At 38.0% G+C, this 18,277-nt stretch overlaps 1 protein-coding gene across 3 annotated transcripts; it reads right to left on the bottom strand.

The window, feature by feature from the left end:
* Nucleotides 1-359: 359 nt before the first annotated feature.
* LOC307140129 (uncharacterized protein) lies at nucleotides 360-11,095 on the bottom strand. Of its 3 annotated transcripts, none has more exons than XR_013818203.1 (9): nucleotides 10,919-11,095; nucleotides 9,010-9,212; nucleotides 6,503-7,892; nucleotides 5,767-5,795; nucleotides 5,360-5,488; nucleotides 5,196-5,262; nucleotides 3,276-3,298; nucleotides 2,787-2,894; nucleotides 360-1,636 (listed from the first exon to the last, which is right to left on the bottom strand). XR_013818203.1 is itself a non-coding variant. In XM_079839374.1 (8 exons), exons 2-8 carry the CDS (start codon nucleotides 9,147-9,149, stop codon nucleotides 1,001-1,003), a joined length of 2,499 nt encoding a protein of 832 aa, XP_079695500.1. In that variant the 5' UTR covers nucleotides 9,150-9,212; nucleotides 10,919-11,048; the 3' UTR covers nucleotides 362-1,000. The 3 variants fall into 3 exon arrangements, 1 of the variants encoding a protein (XP_079695500.1); XR_013818204.1 differs by having other exon boundaries at nucleotides 362-1,636; nucleotides 3,276-3,295; nucleotides 10,919-11,048; XM_079839374.1 differs by lacking the exon at nucleotides 3,276-3,298 and having other exon boundaries at nucleotides 362-1,636; nucleotides 10,919-11,048.
* Between the last annotated feature and the right edge of the window lie 7,182 nt (nucleotides 11,096-18,277).

Genomic DNA, 18,277 nt, shown 5'->3' with positions numbered 1-18,277 from the left:
GGGCTCAGGGCAAAAATATCACCAAAAGTGATTAAAATGAACCAGATATTAAATAACATGCAAACTTGTTTATATTATATATTTGACAATTCATATTCTATTGTAGGCCAATCTTGGGAAGTTACTGTCTTTGCAGACAACATGGTGTGTCTCAGGCTATCTTTATTGCTCAGAAGTGAGTGTTAATGTGGGTGGTTTTTCATGGAAAAAGTGTGTTTTTTTCTAAATCTACTGTGACTATACATAATATAGATGCTCTATACTGTATTATAACACCAGGAATGGATCATTTAAAATATAGTACTGTATTAACTGTGTTGTGGTGTAATGGTCATGTGATGTTGATTCAATTGAAGTAACTGGATGTCACACTGTGTTTTATTTGGATATAAAGACACCACATTTTCAAACAGTATAATATAACCAAATATAAACAATTCTCAAATGCAGACCAAAGACTTAATATATTCCAGGATATTATATAATGAAACAATATGGCTAAATTGTTAATTTGCACTCTAGCAGAAATTGTAACTTGCCTTCTATCAGTTATACACTTGAATCACAACCACGAAAACTTTGCTAAATAATTTATACAATAAATGGACATATGAACACTAATGGTCTCAGCCGTTAATTTACATATTTCACAGAATTTCTATTCACTTTCCAGTTTCTTTTTTTTTTCTTTTTTTTTTACAGGCAAACATTAAGCAGTCAAAGATAAATGAATAAGAGATCCAAAATATTACTTTTCACAAGCAGCGCTTTGACAGTAAATTTGGTTATCAATAAAATAATATACGATGACTGGAACACATTGTAAACCTTTAAAAAGATACAGGGCAAAAGTTCAAACAGAAAAACACAAACATAATTACTAACAAAGAGCCATCAGAGCCACAATTATGCATCCTTTATGCAGTATTGGAGGTAATGGGAGACGTTATTGAGATTTTCATACAGTTCTTATATCGTTTACCACACTTCAGATTAAATGTTAATGTTTTCCTTTGGTTAGTTCTCTGGCCCCCATCACTGCTTCTAAACTATCTTTCCCTTCACCATCATGCGCTGGAGGAGGAATCTGGTTCAAAAACTCGTTCAACATCATTTGAGCTGTGTAAGAGCTGAAATCAGTGGGGTTTTTCCCCACTGTGATTGCTCCCTCTCCACTTGTTTGTCTACTGAGCCTCATCTCATCTAGGTTATCTGGGTTTGGGGGGACAATGTGGATCTCTGTGTTCATGGCTAACTGATGCAATTGATGACTTGGGGCCTTTGTATTTGCTATCGTTTTGTGGATTGGCACATCATCAGCAAAAGGAAAAGGAAGTTGTGAGTCACTTCCCTTAACCACAAGTTGCTCTGACACTACCCATGGATCATGATCATGTGTCCATGGCAGAAAGGCTGTGGCAGGTTGTTGACTGGCACCTGAGCATGTCTGTCCAGTCTGTGGCCATTCAAAAAATTCCCTTTTTCCTCCAGATGGTTGGTTGTTTCTGAGCTCTTGCACCCTGTCTGATTGGTCACTATCAGGTTGACCTGGAGATGTTCGAGGACATAATGAGTTTTCCAGTCCTTCCTGAGAGTCAAAGTGATTTTTCAACAACCCACTAATCAATGAGTGAACCTGAGGAGAGAAAGTAACCATGAAATCAAAATGGACAATTCTTGATTTTTTTTTTGCATTTTTTTTTTTGATCATATATTTTTTTTATTTCATGCAATCTTTGATCAAAATAAATTCCCCTCCCTTGTGAAGCGACATATCTTTTCTTCACTGATGACGTGCAAAAATACATGAGATCACAGCATCAGTGCCTGTAAAATTTTTCAGTGGCATTGATTTAGGAAGTATTTTTTACCATTCATTTTTCCCAATGGGATTCTTAAAAACAAACCAACCAGAGGTGAATTGCAACATTACAACAACAAAACAACAAAAAAATGAAAATCAGACAAAAATAACAAAGGTACAAGACTGTGGCTTTAGTGAGGGAAAGAACAACAATGCCATCAAGCCTTGCGAACAGCAAAATCGATTGAAAAACAATGACAAAATATAAAACTCTCAACTACTCATTTAAAATTTTTGATTTTATATATATAATATATATTTTCTCTTTGGCACGTTTTGCTTGTTGTGGCTCTCTGACTGGTGGAATTTTAGGTGAGGCAGTTTATCACCACAAATTCCAATGTTAAAAACTATTATTTTTAAGTTGAAATAACATGAACAGATGACTTTGACAAAAGCAAATGCCATTGATTATCAACCTCATAGCTTACAGTTGCGCTGTCTTTAAAGGTTTATGAATTATCGTTACAAATCAATTTCCATATGGAGATAATGAATGGTGTTTTGTTGCACTCTATAGCAAACCACAGCAGTCCAACAATCAATTTCTGATGGAAAAAAAATCAAGTCCGGTCATACATTTTTTTAACATCCAGACTTTAACATTCAACAATTTTTTGATGCTGAAATAATTTATCCTATTGCAGTTTAATGTGCAGACACAACTATAAATAAACTTTGTTGACTAGAGTGTAAACAATGTTGTATTTTGTTTGTTTGAACATATTCCCCCCTCCCCGTTCAGAAAATGTAAATGCATCTTTAAAAACATCTATCACACTACAATGAAATATTATATCTTTTAACATTTTAGGCTTATATACTATACTATAAGCTGTTTAGTGTGGAATTTACTAGTTGTCCAAAAAAATGGAAGACGTGGTGCATCTGTTTGTTGTATCTGTCTGTGTGATGCACTTACATTGATGTTTTCCAGAGAGTTGATGGTTTTCTGAGCAGTATCCAGCTGTTTAGTCAGATCCACAACTCTCTGCATGAGGAGCTTCCTCTCTGAGTCCAAGCTGTCTACCTGTCAAAATACAGTAAAAAAACTGCTTAAATGTAACACAAGTGACAGTATGTGTATTGACACTGGAGACATTTCAGCAGATGTGAATTTACATTTTCTAAGAGCCCAACCCGAGGGAAAGCAGGTGCTTTAATCAGTAAGCCATAAGGCCTGAAAACAGCACTATCATATTTTATAGATAGACAGTTCATGTACAAGAAAAAAAAAATCACATCACATCACAGAGCTTCTTTGTAGAATGATCATACTGTATGTGTATATTTTGCAGCAACCAGTGTTTTCTTGTTTTCTAGATTTGTCCAGTATTTTCCACAGATGAAGTAAACTTTGATGTTAAGCACACATCTCATATCTATGCCCAAAATGATGATTTTGTCCTACCTTAGAAGTCTTGACCTTCTCTGCTGTATCCAACATGTAAAATTGTAAAATATCATAATAGTTCTATTGAATTGATTTACAATTCATTGCAATTCAAAAAACACAAAGTTTAATTATCAGTAAATTTTAACAACTTAGGTTACACTTTTTAACTGCAAATATTTAAAGGTCCCATGGCGTGGATTTTTTAAAAATTATTTTACAATGTTTCCTGAGGTGTACTTATATTGTTAGTATGATTTTTACATCATAAAATGTCATAATTTAGAAATAAAAGGCATTTTTCTATACTGATATTAGCCCTCTGGCTTGAATGCTCTGTTTCAAGGGGCGTGTCTGCTGTGAGACTTCAGTGAAAACGCCCACTGTTGTGATTGGCTGACATCTTTGCATTTGAAATGAGTATTAGATCTTGTGGCAGAGGGGGCGTGGTTTAGCGAGATCTGCGGACTGCCAGAGAGAGACGGACTGGGCACTTGTAGACCAGAAACACGGAGACCTGGAGAAAGATTGCTGAGAAAAGTTATATTGTACTGAGTTCTTGTGAGCGTGAGTTTATTTTGTTTGTATCTGAGAGTTCTGAATAAACACGAGTCCCAGTCACGCCGACCCTGTCTTCTTCCTCCTTATTCTACGAACTTTGTAACATGTGGAACCCCTCTCAAATACTTTTACTTTTAATGGGTTTTTTTACCATTACAGCTGTCAAGCATTATTTTTAGATGTTTTCCCATCACATGAAAGGCTGCAGTGATGAGCATTGAGTACACAGACAGTCTGTTGATCGCGTGAATGCAGTGATCTCGCCGTTGCAACGCTATTTCTCTCACAAAATGCTTTCACCACAACTAACAGCAAACACAACATCGATATGAATACAGTAAGAGCCTCGTTGTGCAGCATAACAGCGTCATTCATTATAACGGCAGTTTGGGCAAGTGTGCAGATACACTCGCGAAGTGTGATTGATAGCTCCGAACATTATAAAGAGAGAGAGTTCTTTGATTGCTAATCTAGCATCTAATCACAATTTAAATAACAGATTTGTTTCATGCTACTAAGAGAAACGATGTGAAGTTGATCGTTTAGTCACTGGCTTGATTCACGGATGTATAAACACTATTAAACGATTTAGAAAGAAAGTCTGTGTGAACTTGAATATTTAGCTACACATCAGAAATCACTGATCACAGATCAGGCATTAATGAACACTGTTACTCACTGTTTGTGGCGGTGCTGTCGAATCCATATCGTAAAAGCCTGTGCTGACATTGCGAGTAAAATAAACAATCAATTTTCTCCAAATTCTCTGGGCGGGCAAATCAGAGGAAGGGGAGGTAACCGTTCCCCGTATGACGACATATAGGGAAGATTCCAGATCGGCTCGTCTGAGCTTTCATTTTCTCAAAGGCAGAGAAAGACAGCCTGAACTCAGTTTACACCTATCAAAAATTCTAGCCACTTGGGGACCATATACAGGCTAGGGGAACTCATATTAATGGTAAAAAACCTCATAAAATGACATTTTCATGCCATGGGACCTTTAAAAAAAATAATATTTTTGATGTTTATTATTTGAAAAGTTTTAAAAATGTAAAAAAAATATTGCTTGAAATTGACAAATTTACCAAATATTTGGCTCTAAACTGTACTTATACATTTTTACAAGGTTGAAAAAAACTACAAACTTCATAAAATTAAATGAAAATAAAAACACTTGGATTATTATTATTATTATTATCATTATTAATAAACCACTTATATTTTTAAGCTAACATTCTAAGGTTGACAATGAACATTTTATGAAGGTTAAGCACCTTCTTTCACAGACCTTTTATTTAAAACGAATACATTTTCTTTCTGATCCTATTTTGTACTGTTTTTGTGGAAAGTGCCTCCTGCAATTTATGTTAATCTTACCGCAGATTTGAGTTTCTGCTCCAAGACGCTGTTTGCCTGCTGAGAAACAGAATAGCTCTCCTGGAGCCTGCAAATGAGACATTATACAGAAAGAGAGAGTGGGGTGATATCATTGTTAAGAACTGTAGCAAAAACTTTCTTGTTATTGTTGCATAAATGCTGACCTTCTGTATTTCTCTTTACAGCTGACTAACTCTGTCTTAGTACAGTGCAATTCTGTCTCCATATTCTCAATGCATGCCACCGTCTGCAACAGGTTCTCGTGCAGCTCTTTGTTGTACTCCTCCAGCATCCTGCAATATATTACAGATCGATGTGTCAGGAGGTAAACTGCTGATTTTCTGTAGGGACTCAATATCATAAATCACTCGCAAAACAACAAACAAACAAACAAAAACACCATGACTCTCCTCTGACTGTGTACTGAACAGATGAACAGAGAGATGAAAATAGAAGCAATCGATATGACAGAGTTTAGGAAACTGAGCAGAGTAAAATGAGGAAAGCTCTGGAATAAGAGCAAAATCAATAGTCTGAAATAACCAATCAGAAAAAGGGGAAAACCACTTACTGAACTCTGTCCACGGAACTGACCGAATCCTGGGGGCAAGAGGAAGAAGAGAGGGGGGTGAAACAGTAAAAGCAGTGCAGAATAGAACATAGAAAATTGATTTTGAAGTGATATGCTCCAGGAAAGGCCATTGATTGATGACTCATCTGGTTCAATTGTGTTAATCAACAGAAATGGACCAATGAAGGGTTAACCCCAGGCTGTCCTTGATTTGATTTGATTTTATAAACCTTAAACAAGCAGACTTCAGAAATCATTCTAATATGCTGATTTGCTGCCCAAGAAACATTTATTACTATGCTTTTTACATAGAATTCTTTGATGAATAGAAAAGGTTAAAAAAAATTGTCTTTACCGTCACTTAAAAAAAAAAAAAAAACTCTTACTCACTTACTGAATTTTTTTAATTGTATAAATTTATCAACAAATACAAAACATTTGGTCTGAAACTCATACTGAGTAACAGATTGATTTAGTTAAAAGTAGATTTTCATTTTTATATTGATTTGTAATCGTATAAAAATTTTGTTTAATTTGAAGTGTATCAAATGTTGCTTCCAAACCTCATATTAAATGATTGGAACTGACTATTTATTTGTTTGATTTGTTTATTCATTCATTTTATTTTATTTCTAGTTTTCCAAAAACATTTTAAACACATTTCAGGCTCTGTTTTGCACTAAATATTATGTTGAACATAAAAAGGTAGCTTGTTTTGGTCTTTTGATGAACTCACCCTGTGTGATTTCGACTGCCTCCTGTGTCCCATGTGTTTGGGCCTGTCACTTTTCTCTGAGCTAGCACTGGTGGATGATTTACCAGACTGAGATTCTGACTCCAGTCCTGGGGCTCGCAGAGGAGGCGGTGATCCCTTCTCCTGCTTAGTAACCAAGTGCCTGGATGAGCCGTGACTACTTTGATCTCGCACTTTGTGTTTCGAGAGGTGGCTGTGGATCGTTTCAGGGCTGGTGCTGGTACCGTCAGTGAGCAACTGAGAATATTGCCTTTGTTGCGGTTTACTTGAAGTAGCCCCCTGTCTTCCAGCTTTAGAAAGATTGCGGGGTGGTGGTGGTGGTGGCGGTTGAGGACTAGTCAGGCCTTGGTTGTGGTAATGATCCTGATCGTGTTTGCTTGGTCTCTTATGTGATCGAGAAAGTGAGCTTAAATCTTCACCGTTTTTTCCTGAATCAGGTCTCTCGGCTCTGATGGGCTGCTGTTTTGGTGACAACATGGCGCTCTCCTGCTTGTCTCTGCGATTTACACGCTCTTCATTAGGAGATTTGGGGGGCATTGGTGTGGTTACACCAAAAGAGGTAAGAGCACAGGGACTGATAACCTGCTTGGTGATCTCATCCAGAAATGCAGAGAACTGCAGCTTCCCTTTCACAAAGCTATCCCTCGCAGCTTCCATAGATATCTGCTTGGGTGTTTCTGTGACTTGCACCCTGGTGGAGAGCACCTCCATAGACTTAGCCTTTCTGAAGTTGCCTCCTTTCTGTCCCTCATCTTTGTTTTTCAGAATACCTTTGCTGGGCAGCTGAATAGTTGAAACTGCCTTTTTGGGAACTCCCCTGCCTCCGAGTGTGTTGTCGACACTGCCACTAAGGGCAAGGCTTTGTCCCAGGCTTGCAGTTTTGTAAAGAGGCCCATGATCCATGATGTGGTGAGAACCTTCTGAGAAACAATCTTTGTGCTGAAGGCCCTCCTCACTTTTGCTATGGCCCCTGGAGAGTTTTGCCATCCGATGTCCATGCTGAGAAGGAGGAAGCAGTTCGACAGTGTTTTCCAGGCTGTGGCGGTGCCTCTGATCGCTGTGATCAAAATAGACCTCAGATTCTCTGTTGAGGCTTTTCCTTTGAACCTCAGGGAGGTTGGAGCAGGACAGGGAATGCTGGGGTCTGTGCATGAGATAGGTCTCATCATCCAGGCTGGGCTCTGAGGTCCAAGACGCAGATGAAGTATTGGAGGAGGAGGAGGAGGACAGGCTGGAGGAAGACCTTTTATTGAAGCTGTGGTGTTCTCGAGACACCTTAGGTTGTGCATGATGATAAGCGTGACGCTGGTTGTCTTGGGGATGGTGTGTAAGCCTATCACTGCGTTTTCCATGACTGCTTGAAGAGCTGTAACTGATTTAAGAGGCGTTAAATAAGAAATATAAGAATAATAATGACAATAGGCAATTCTTGTCATATAATGACAACAATGATTTAAAAGGCATTGAATGAGTCATTATTTCTCAGTTATTATCTCAAATTTGGCAGTATGAAAAACATACATTTGGGTGGGAATATAATACATATTATATTTATATAAAAAAAATTCTGTTACAGGCCACAATATACATTTGGTAACACTTTATTTAGATAGTCCACTTTCGACATTCTACTGACTATTAGTAACTTTGCAACTTATTCTACTAACCCAAACCCTAACCTAACAGTTTACTAATACTCTAATGAGAGTTAGTTGATGTAAAGTTACTTATAGTTTGTAGAATGTCTAAAGTGACCATCGAAATAAAGTTTAACCATACATTTTTTCAATTAATAATAATTGCAATAAGTAGAAAACTAGGAGGAAAGAATATTAAAGGTTATCTTTAATCTTTATTTAGAAAATTCAAACAAATTCAATTGGTCTGTTGCATTCATATCCTACAATATATTGTCATGTTCAAATATAATTCAATTACGCCTTCTGATCGTTGAAAGATGTGCCACGTGACCAAAAAAACGTATGAATATGGAAAGATGGCATTCGCCTCCGCTGCCCATTCTTCTTGAATCATACCTCAAAAACTCTTAAATAGAGTTAAAAGCACACTTCACAATTTCTACCTTTAAAAAAACTTTTTAAACTGAAATTTTGGACAGTGTGTCGTTTGTATGTCCATTGTTTTATTTTATGCTGCTATTTTGAAGGTTTGTAAAAATATTTTAACCTCAAATTTAACCTCCGAAGAACCATTTTTGGTGCCATATATAACCTTTTTTTTAAGAGTGTATTTATATTTTTTAATTAGTTTTTATTTTTACATGTTCAGTTTTCATTTTAATTTAAGTAGTTTCCCTGTGTATTTTTATTACATTCAATTTTAGTAATTGAATTACAATTTAAGTACTTCAACTTATTTTAATTAGCTGCCAAGTCAACATTTCTGATTTTTACATTTGGTTGTTTAATTCGTTTTAGTTAACGGTAACAACACTGACACATATCTCCTAAGAAAGTTTAAGTACATACCTGTGTGTCCCATGGTGTTGATAATGGTTGTGGTGGTACTGATGGTTGTGAGGATGCTGTTGAGGAATGTGATGGGAATGTTTGTAAGTTTTGACCTCATCCTCTGAAGAGCCATGCACAGGTGTGAAGTATCTGTCCATGTCTTGCCTGCTACACTATCAGTATTTAGCAGTGTTACCTTGTTGATGCCTCTCTTGTACTTTCTGAAAAAAATATTGAATATGTTACCCTGAAGTTCCTGAAATTTGAAGAAATAATGATCTTCTAAAGAAATATATTCAAAAGTGCATCCGTTAACAAGCAGATGATTCTTCACCAGGCTAGAGCAGCAGGAGTGAAACAAGTCTAATGCTGCCAGGGCATTCTATCATCCAATATCTATCTGATTCTGATGTAATGAGTCCACATTGAACTCAATAAAAACGTGCTCTCATGGGGAGAACACGGTTGGAACACAATCGATCTGGTTTGGTCGATCGACTTGGTGAAAGGACATTGCATGACATGTTATTTGGGTTACGTAGCCTACACAAAATGGTGGTGTGAATGAAATTCACATGGGTACTCAGTTACATCACAATAGATTTATTGGAAGACATTTATATTTAAAGACTCCTTATATGACATTCATATCACACCTATCACCTATTAAGTTTAAACAACAGCTATTTTTTGTTTACAAAGCATAAGCATAACAGTAGTTTTCATAAGCATTTTGTGAATAATTATTTTATCATTATTGTGTTTTTATTTTCATGAGCTAATCATTTAATTTGATCATGAAAAATAAATCTAGTGAAGGCAGAAAATCGAGTATTTTTTTTCTTTCAAAATGTAAAATAAATAAATATTTACAGTCGGATGTTAACCTAAAATCTTGATGTTGATTAAAAAACAAAACATACTTTTTAACAACAAAACATTAAATGTCAATCACCTTTGATGTGTCATGTCATTAAATGTTTAAAATGCATGTAATATATTTTTAAAGACTACAATGCAATATAATGTTTCATAATAAATAAATATGCTTTCCCTGTACCTCCAAATTCCCTTAAATCAGCTTTGTGACAGTGAGCATTCAGTAACATGCACATTTGTTCATACTTTCTAGTAGGAAAAGGCTCTTTAAATAAATTATTAAAGATCATATTTCATCATAAATGGAAAATAGTTTATGTGAAACCGCAACAAATATATTTTTGTGAATCCCATTTCTGTCTATCACACAATGGGTCTTTAGAACTGAAATGTTTTATGAGAGAAACGTGTTGAAATGGGCTATCATTCATTCCACTTAAATGGCCTTTTATGTGATAATGCTGATGAAGAGGAAAGGTGTAAACAAGTCTGATTAACTCATTTAGAATGACTGTTCGGTTAGGTTTTATTCAACTGGACTTCCCTTTATGAATGTTCTGTGATTAGTGTAACATTGCTGCCACCTAGTGGTTAACTTGCTAATTAAATCATGCCCCCAAACATTTAGATCTTTCCAGACTTTGCCCCATTCGTCACGTTTACATTTCATTTGAGCTCAATACATCATGGGTTGTCGCAACATAAACCGTATGTACATACAACAAGATGTTTCTATTAGCTAAATGTTTTTATTGGCAGTTGTATTAGAAAGTTATTGTATAATGATGACGAATCTGCAAACTCTCTCTAAAAGCTGACGCGTAAACAACGTGACGTCAGATGCTAAGAATAATAAATCATTGAAATGCGTACATATTTAGGAATGTAAAACAAATGGTACCATTTATTTATTTTTTTAGATTAAATGCTTTCATTTAACTTTGACGGTCCCTGAAACGTAATCCCCCAAACAACGTGTTTATTGAGGGCAGTGTACAATAAAACCATTTAACGAATGAATCGATGTTTAAACAGTTTAAATACTGACCCATCGCATGATTCATGGTTTAGACACGACAACAGGCAATCCACTGGTATGTCGTGTTTTTCAAGTATATTCGTGTTGCCCATCCCCCTTCCCACTTGTAGCAGTCTTGTCCTGATGTGAACGTCAGCACAAATCCCTGAGAGGAGACGTGCTGGAGGTCTGGTTTGCCCCGCACCCACCCTTTCAATGTGACAAAGAAACCCATTTTCTTTAACTTATCCACTAACTCTTCAAATTCAGGTTACACGTACATGTATTCACTTTTTTAATGATCGGAATCGACTCCGAAGAGTGTAAAACATTTGACAAGCTCTAATTTGTTATGATGGGAAATATGCTACCTTGTAAAATACTATAAATACTTCTTGACCCCCGAAAAAAATGGATTGTTTTCGTATAACTTTCAATCCGGGTTAAACTAGAACATTCTAGAAATTCGTCGAGTTGATCTATCATATTTTTAAGCCAAAAAATGTTACACGCAAGCGCACTATGGCACTGCAGTAAAAAGAAAAGAAGATCCGTGCACTGAAACCGGTTTGAGCCGGATTGAAAGAGGGGGTTTTAGGTTCATGTTGTATTCTTCCGCACTGCGCTTCTGACGTAACTGTTTCTGTTTGAAAAGTGCATTTGTGATGAATCACCCCCTGAGTTTCTGGGCAGCTGTGACCGACCGTTGGTCTTACATAGAAACGGAAAGCGCATTTGGTGGGGGAATTCCTTTTATATAATTTCCCAAATTCCCATATCATTTAATGTTATCTTTGGGGAACGTTTGCTTTCTAATTCGACTTTCTGACCATATGATGTGGTTTGTAAAGGGCATTTAATATACAATGCATCATAAAAAACATTGCGTGTTGTTTTTGATTATACACATAATGTTTCTTATAAATGACGAAACAGTAATAAATAGTCATATTCATGTATAGGCAGATATCTTGCTCTAAAATCAAACAAACCCCTTTGTGAGAGGGACTATTTTTTAATCACACGGCGGAAGGAGATGACAACGACCGCGTCACTGAGGTCTATAAAAACCAAGCCAACAACAAAGCTCGTCACAACGGGGTGCGACGCATAGGAAGGCAGGGAGGTTTCGGTGATCTGGTGATGTGATTTCGTTTATTTCTGTTTGACTTTTTTTTGACGATAATTTGTTCTTTGTCAACCCTTTTTGCGTTTAAGTTCATTCGTTGTTACAGATTGTCAAGGCGTTCTTCTACTAAGTTGCCTTTAGGGTAAAGAAGTTACATCGAAAGGTTACGTTACTTATCATTTAAAAAAACTGTTTTGTTTTAAAATTTGACCGTATATTGGTCCTAGCAAGACGACAGACTATATAATATATACAGTTTAGCACAATACAATTTATAGTTCTTATTTTACTAAGTTACTAGCTAAGGCTGTCCAAGAACCTAATCAAAGCGCAGCGATAAACGAACATGTTATCTAATTCTGTTACGCAAGTTTTAAATCCTTTTTTGTTTCATAGAGGTTTTTCTGAAGTGACTTAACGCAAAATATACAGTTTTGTATAATAAAGTAGCTAAAGATTATTTGACTACTAGCTTCATGTTCAACCAGCTGACCAAGAGCTTAAGATGAGCGCAGCTATAACGTTAAATCACCACGTTATTCTATTAAGCTAGGGTTTTAAATGAAGATGTTTTTGTTTGAAGTTTTTCTCCTGAAGACACGACTTGAAAGGTTTTTTCCATTCTCGACGTTAGAACGCATTTACAAAATGGCGGTCGCGACAACCGTCACGTAACCTAATGATAGCGAGGGCGAACATCTACAAGAAGACTACCGTAGCTTTTCCAGTTAAACAAATAATCAGTCATGTCTCTTTATCTGCAAACTATATCTAATCAACAACAGCTTATTGCCAAAAGAAATGAGACCATCGGAAATTCTTTTCTCTTTTTGAAGCCTTTAAGAACAAAGAAGCCCGCTCTCGTTGCCTTTTTAGGAAGAAATAACTGGACGTTGAGTTAATAGTTTGAAAGGCATCGATAACGATCATAGATGCAGATCGTTTTTTGTTTTCGAAGAATTCTACACAAGTATTTCGACCATCAATTCCTAAACCTAGAGGATTTTTTTTTTTATTCAGCTACGATGACGCACATTTGAGTGTTTGAAAGCTTTCTGGACTGAGTCACATGTTGTGTAACAGCTGTGAAATGGGAGCGTAGTGTTTCATGATCCAAAAATATCAGCAGAAGACCGATGTACAGAGGGAAGGAGAAATGGACTGAGTTTAATGTATCCAGTAACGACCTAGCTCTTAGATGACTACGGATTGAAGAACAGATCTACAGCAGAGGCCAGGACCAGATGTCGAGCCAGGCAGGACCAGGGGAGAAACAGAGGGCACAGGGCAGGGAGAAGAGCAGCGATATCCAGAGGGGAGCCATATCCACAAGGCAGAATAGCGTACCGCGTTGGCCACAAGGGGGAGCTCAGCTGGTCTAGATCAGAGCAAGCCAAAGATGGGTGTCTCGACAGCAGCAGAGAAAGAAAGAGGGCTCACAAGCAGAGAGTATCAGGGGTCGTCGCCATAGAAAAATCATGAAGAGGGCATTTGGTTTGTATGGGTAGAGGTATCCTGTGTAACCTTAAAGTCATATTTTCTGTAGTTTGCTTTCCAGAACACTTTTGCTCGCGAAGTTCTGTTCTTTCCTTTTCAGGCGTGGTGAGTGACTGTTTGAAATTCCGATGTTGCATCTGTCCTGTTGTTGGCCAAGTCTGATGAATGCTGTTAGTGTGCTGTGGAGAGGACCGTCCTTAATCGACCACACCTCCGCTGTGTTTCGGCTGTAGGCCCGGGAAAAAGTCGTCCCCCTATCCGCTTAAATCCATTAGGTCTGTCCTGAGAAGCAATCCACGTATGAAGGGTTTTTCGGAGTTGGTTACCCTGCGTCCCTAAACGACACATCTACCTCTACTGCCACACCGCTGCGTCAGTCCGACATATGATGCCAGGGCAGCTGCGTATTGCCTGCCGGTAAAATTTTCAACGAGTTCATGCATGAATTTTTATGATAAATTGGAGCAACAGTTCCTTTAAAAAAAAAAAAAAAAAAACGTTTTTATCAAGTAAATGCGCTATTGTAAAAATATTGAGTAATAATATTGACATACAGATTTTGCAAATGCAGTTTCTGAATAGTTATTATGTGATGTTATTGCACAGTGTTCTTGGGGTTGGGAGGGGCAAATGCGTTTCTCGAGTTCTCTCTCCCACAGGCTCTGGTCACATTAGAGGCGATAGAACCAAAAGCGATTCCAGGATGTTGTGTGGACCCTTTTTAGAGTCAAATTGTTGACTGCTCTGTAACTTCTTATAAAGCTTCAAGGAAAGCCTCTACTTTGATGGGATTTAGGAAGGTACCTCATTGGATTTGTATTAAATCTTGTTTGGATATGTGAACTATACACTTTCATCAGTATTGTATGTCGGGGTTTGTCACGGGGTGGGAGGGGTGTGGGCCGTTAACCCAAATCTCTTCCTAGACTTTGCAGCTTGTGAAAGCGGCTTTATTAAGGGTGGCAGTGGCTTGAATAGCGCTGTATGGGGGAAGGAACCACCAGTGTGTCTGCCTGTGGATCAGTGGCCCAGTTACAAGCCTTCCATGGCAACTATACCAACGTTTGCATCTTGGGTAACGCGGCATGGGATCCAACGCTTTCCAATTTTTTTTAAAACACACATCATGATGGCACTCTTTAGTCTCTTTATTGAATAGTATATCGATATTGGTTGTATGTATGAATATTGTCTATGGGGTTTGTAGATCTGGGGGGATTGCTTAATTTTGACTCTTACAGATTGAAACAAACCCTCAAAGAACAAAGCTGGTGGTCCAACCAATATCTGCTCCCCTCCCCCTACTTAAGGAGCAAAGCTACTTCAATAGAGGCCAAGGCGCTTTTAACGTGTTCTAATGGCAAGTAATTGGATATTCATGTAAATGGCATTAATTTGCTTTTGTCTGTCATTGTATTGTACTTGAATACAATTTGATGGCTTAGTGTCTAAGCAGTAAATGTATTAGATGCTTATTGTTTGGTTAATTTTTGTATTTCGAAGAGTGGGGATGTGTGTAGGCTTTCTTTTCCTCCCCTTTGCATTTTTCAGTGTGCAGTGTCCCTGAATGCTTTCCACTGAAGATGTCATCCTAACATTGTATGTAAAGATTTGCTTTCGCATCAATCAACTTCAGCCTCTTTTGGTCACGTAAGGTCACTAAGCAAGCCCATTTGTTCCTAACATTTTTCCATTAATAGTGTGTTACAATTGTAAGATCTGTGGTCGAGCACATTTTTACCAATTAGCTTTGATTTGTATGTACGTGTACATTCTGTAACTGTTCCCATTTTCAGTTAATAAATGCATAGCCTGTTGTGATTGAAATTTTGGTATGCATTTGTTTCTTGGGGTATGTGCGGGGCTTTCTTGGGTATTTCTTTATGCTTTTCCAGGTATGAGTGTAAAGCTTGGCGCTTTTTGTAGAGCTTGGATGCCAGGGCTTGAAGTCAACTCTATTCAAGGTGGAGAGGCAGATCAGTCCAGTCCTACAACTTGATCAGGCCAATGGAGGAAAGGCAAATTTTATGAATTTAACTTGAGGAGATATGCTTTATGCATTTAATTGTAGTCTCTTTGGCTGTAAGCCTACACTTTTGATATCTGAATCTTGGGAGATAATGTTTTTATTTGGACATGGGCTTTTTGTGAGGGTGGGCGTAGGGGTCTTTGTTTTTGCCATTTTTGGTCTTGCAGAATCTTACAAAGCCTCGTGAAGAATGCCACCTATCAGAAGTTATGACCCGAAATCGCCCGCTTCCACTGAACGCTTCGACAGGCAGGACAGTTCGTTGTGCTACAATCGTTTGAAACCATAATTTTAAAATGTTAAATTGCCCAGCCACTACTCTGCGCAACTGTGCAGGGTTAGAGAGTTGCTTTACAAATGTATGGCAATAGTCTTTTCAACTGTTGCACAACTGTGCTCCAGACTCCAAATTTCGAGTGGTTGGGAATGGCTGCGCAACTGTGCAGCTTTATTTGGCATTGCCTGTACAGCCGTAAATTACCTGGAAAAGATGTGTTTGGGGTGGGGAGGGCTATACAATTTTTTCTCTTTCTGCAGAAATCACGTCAGCCCGCTGTGTGGTGAAAGTTACATGATGTCACCCTGTGGAGTCTGTAGTTACCAGGTGTCTGAATCATTAAACTTGACTAGAAACTTCATGCAGCAACTTTTTTGTAAACTTCAGTAACCTCAATCACCAATGCTTCAGAAGCTTTTTTTTTTTTATGCTTCATGCACTTTAAGTTTCTTTTACATCTCTCAAATCCTTAGTTGAGTCATACAGTTACTATTGCAATCGGTGTGGTGGAAGTGTTTGTGTGTAGAAGCTCTTTGTTTCAGATTGCCCGTTTGTCTCCCCCGCCTCTCGACTGCATCTGAATGCAAGGCTGTCTGTGAGAGCAGTTGCCCGGTGAATGTCTTCACTTGAGTGAATGGCGACCCCCCCCGAATCTCCCTTCTGTGCGCTTGAGAGCTTTGTCCAAACCTCGGAAGCCCTTCGCCGAAGTCTTCTGTGTGCCTGCGCGTCTTTCCTGTTTTCCCCCCTCCAATTCTTCATTTTCTTAGGTCAATTTCATTTAGGGAGCAAATTTGTCTTGTCATCTGGGAGAGCCCTAACCGCCTGATGAAACACTGGGACATCCAGTCGCTCTGATCAACCTCACATTCGTCATATTTTGCTGCTAATTGCGCATCCCTCTGCTGCTATCTGCTGAGTTAAGTACATGTAGTTGATCTTAATCCTGTGTATGGGTAGAACAAGCATTCACCTTTTTAAAATATGCATGCACTTAACACTTGCACTAAAATTTCAATCAAATCCAATGTCAGTGTTTGGACTTTGGCAGCTTTGGGGAGGGGTGGGGCAACACTTTCTCTCTTTTCAGGTATGCTGTTGTGATTCTTCTCAAATTGAGACTGAGCCGTAACATGGGATTGGATGGATGTGCTTGCATCGAAGCAATTGAGTAACCAGTTTTTGCATTGATTTAAATTGCTTTGGGATCGGGAGGGAGGGGGTGTGGGCATGTAAACTTTTTGCTCTTCTTTTCATTGCAGCTGTAGACTTACTAAAACTTTACTCTGAAGAATTGGGTGTAAAGCGTCGCTGGCTGGAGATAAGTTTCAATGTGCACTTTTGCCTTTTAAAAGATTCTGAAAATAGTTTGGGGACTCTGGGGGGAACGGAAAACCGAGTATCTGTCTAGTTACAGGAATGGTGATTTTTACAAAGGGAGTGATTTTTGTTCTGGCCGTGTTGGTGGGATTTCGAGACCTGGACCATTGTTTGGTGGTAAATTACATTTGTATTACATTGGTTACGACACTTTGGGGGGGTGGGGGGCTCTAAACTCTTCTCTTTGTGTTTCAGCTTTTAAATAGGAACGAGTCACACCTGAATGCAAGTGCAGCCTTGTTCAAGACCTCGCTGGTCAGAGATTTGATCTAAGTAGAAGCATATTAAAATGCACAAAAATGACTACAGTAGTATAAATGGCATTTTGGATGTTTTGACGTTTATCTGGGGATTGGGGGGGAAACCTGCAGTCTTTTGTGTAATTTCAGGCTAAAGAAGAGCCGTTCGAGACCCGAGTATTGTAGAGCAGCAGGTTTGAGGTTTTTCTTTTCCTGAGGGAACAATCTTAGGATTGTTCCTTCAGGTTTTGCTTTTTAACCTCATAAGAAAAAAAGCAAAAGACTCCGGTGGAGGCACTCCTGATTCTCAGGACGGGGTTCAATTCCCTGCGGCGTCTTTGCTTCCTAACCTCTGCTCAAACAATACTTTTTAGTGTACATGTGTAAATTTGGGATATTAAGATTTAGTTTTTCTTGTGTTGATGGTGCTAATAAAATCAATAAGTATGAAATTGATGTAAACCTTGTTTATGCTTGTGAAATAAAGACTATTGCTAATGGCCTAATGTTTTGTTACTTTCATTTTGTACATTCAAGTTCATGATTAGTACTCCATTCTATGCACCCTAATTTAATTTATACTGTATGCAGTGTTGCAATATGGTAATCTAAAATGCTGAATACAATGTTGTCTTGACACGTCTACAAATGCAATGTGACTGTACTTCCATGGCCTAAGGATGTAACTAAAGGGAGCTTTTCTCCAGTAGTTCTGTGGGTAATTTCACAAATATAATTTTTATCTTGTTACAAATGGTCTACTGCATATCAGATTGCTGAAATCTCGAAACATCCTTAATCTGTGTCTGGGGTCGAAGATCATATGATTTTAACAAATGCA

Source organism: Gobio gobio (genome assembly GCF_949357685.1).
Source record: "Gobio gobio genome assembly, chromosome: 16".
NCBI classification, from domain to species: domain Eukaryota; kingdom Metazoa; phylum Chordata; class Actinopteri; order Cypriniformes; family Gobionidae; genus Gobio; species Gobio gobio.
The sequence above is the reverse complement of the archived record's forward strand: the minus strand, read 5'-3'. Positions and strand labels throughout refer to the sequence as shown.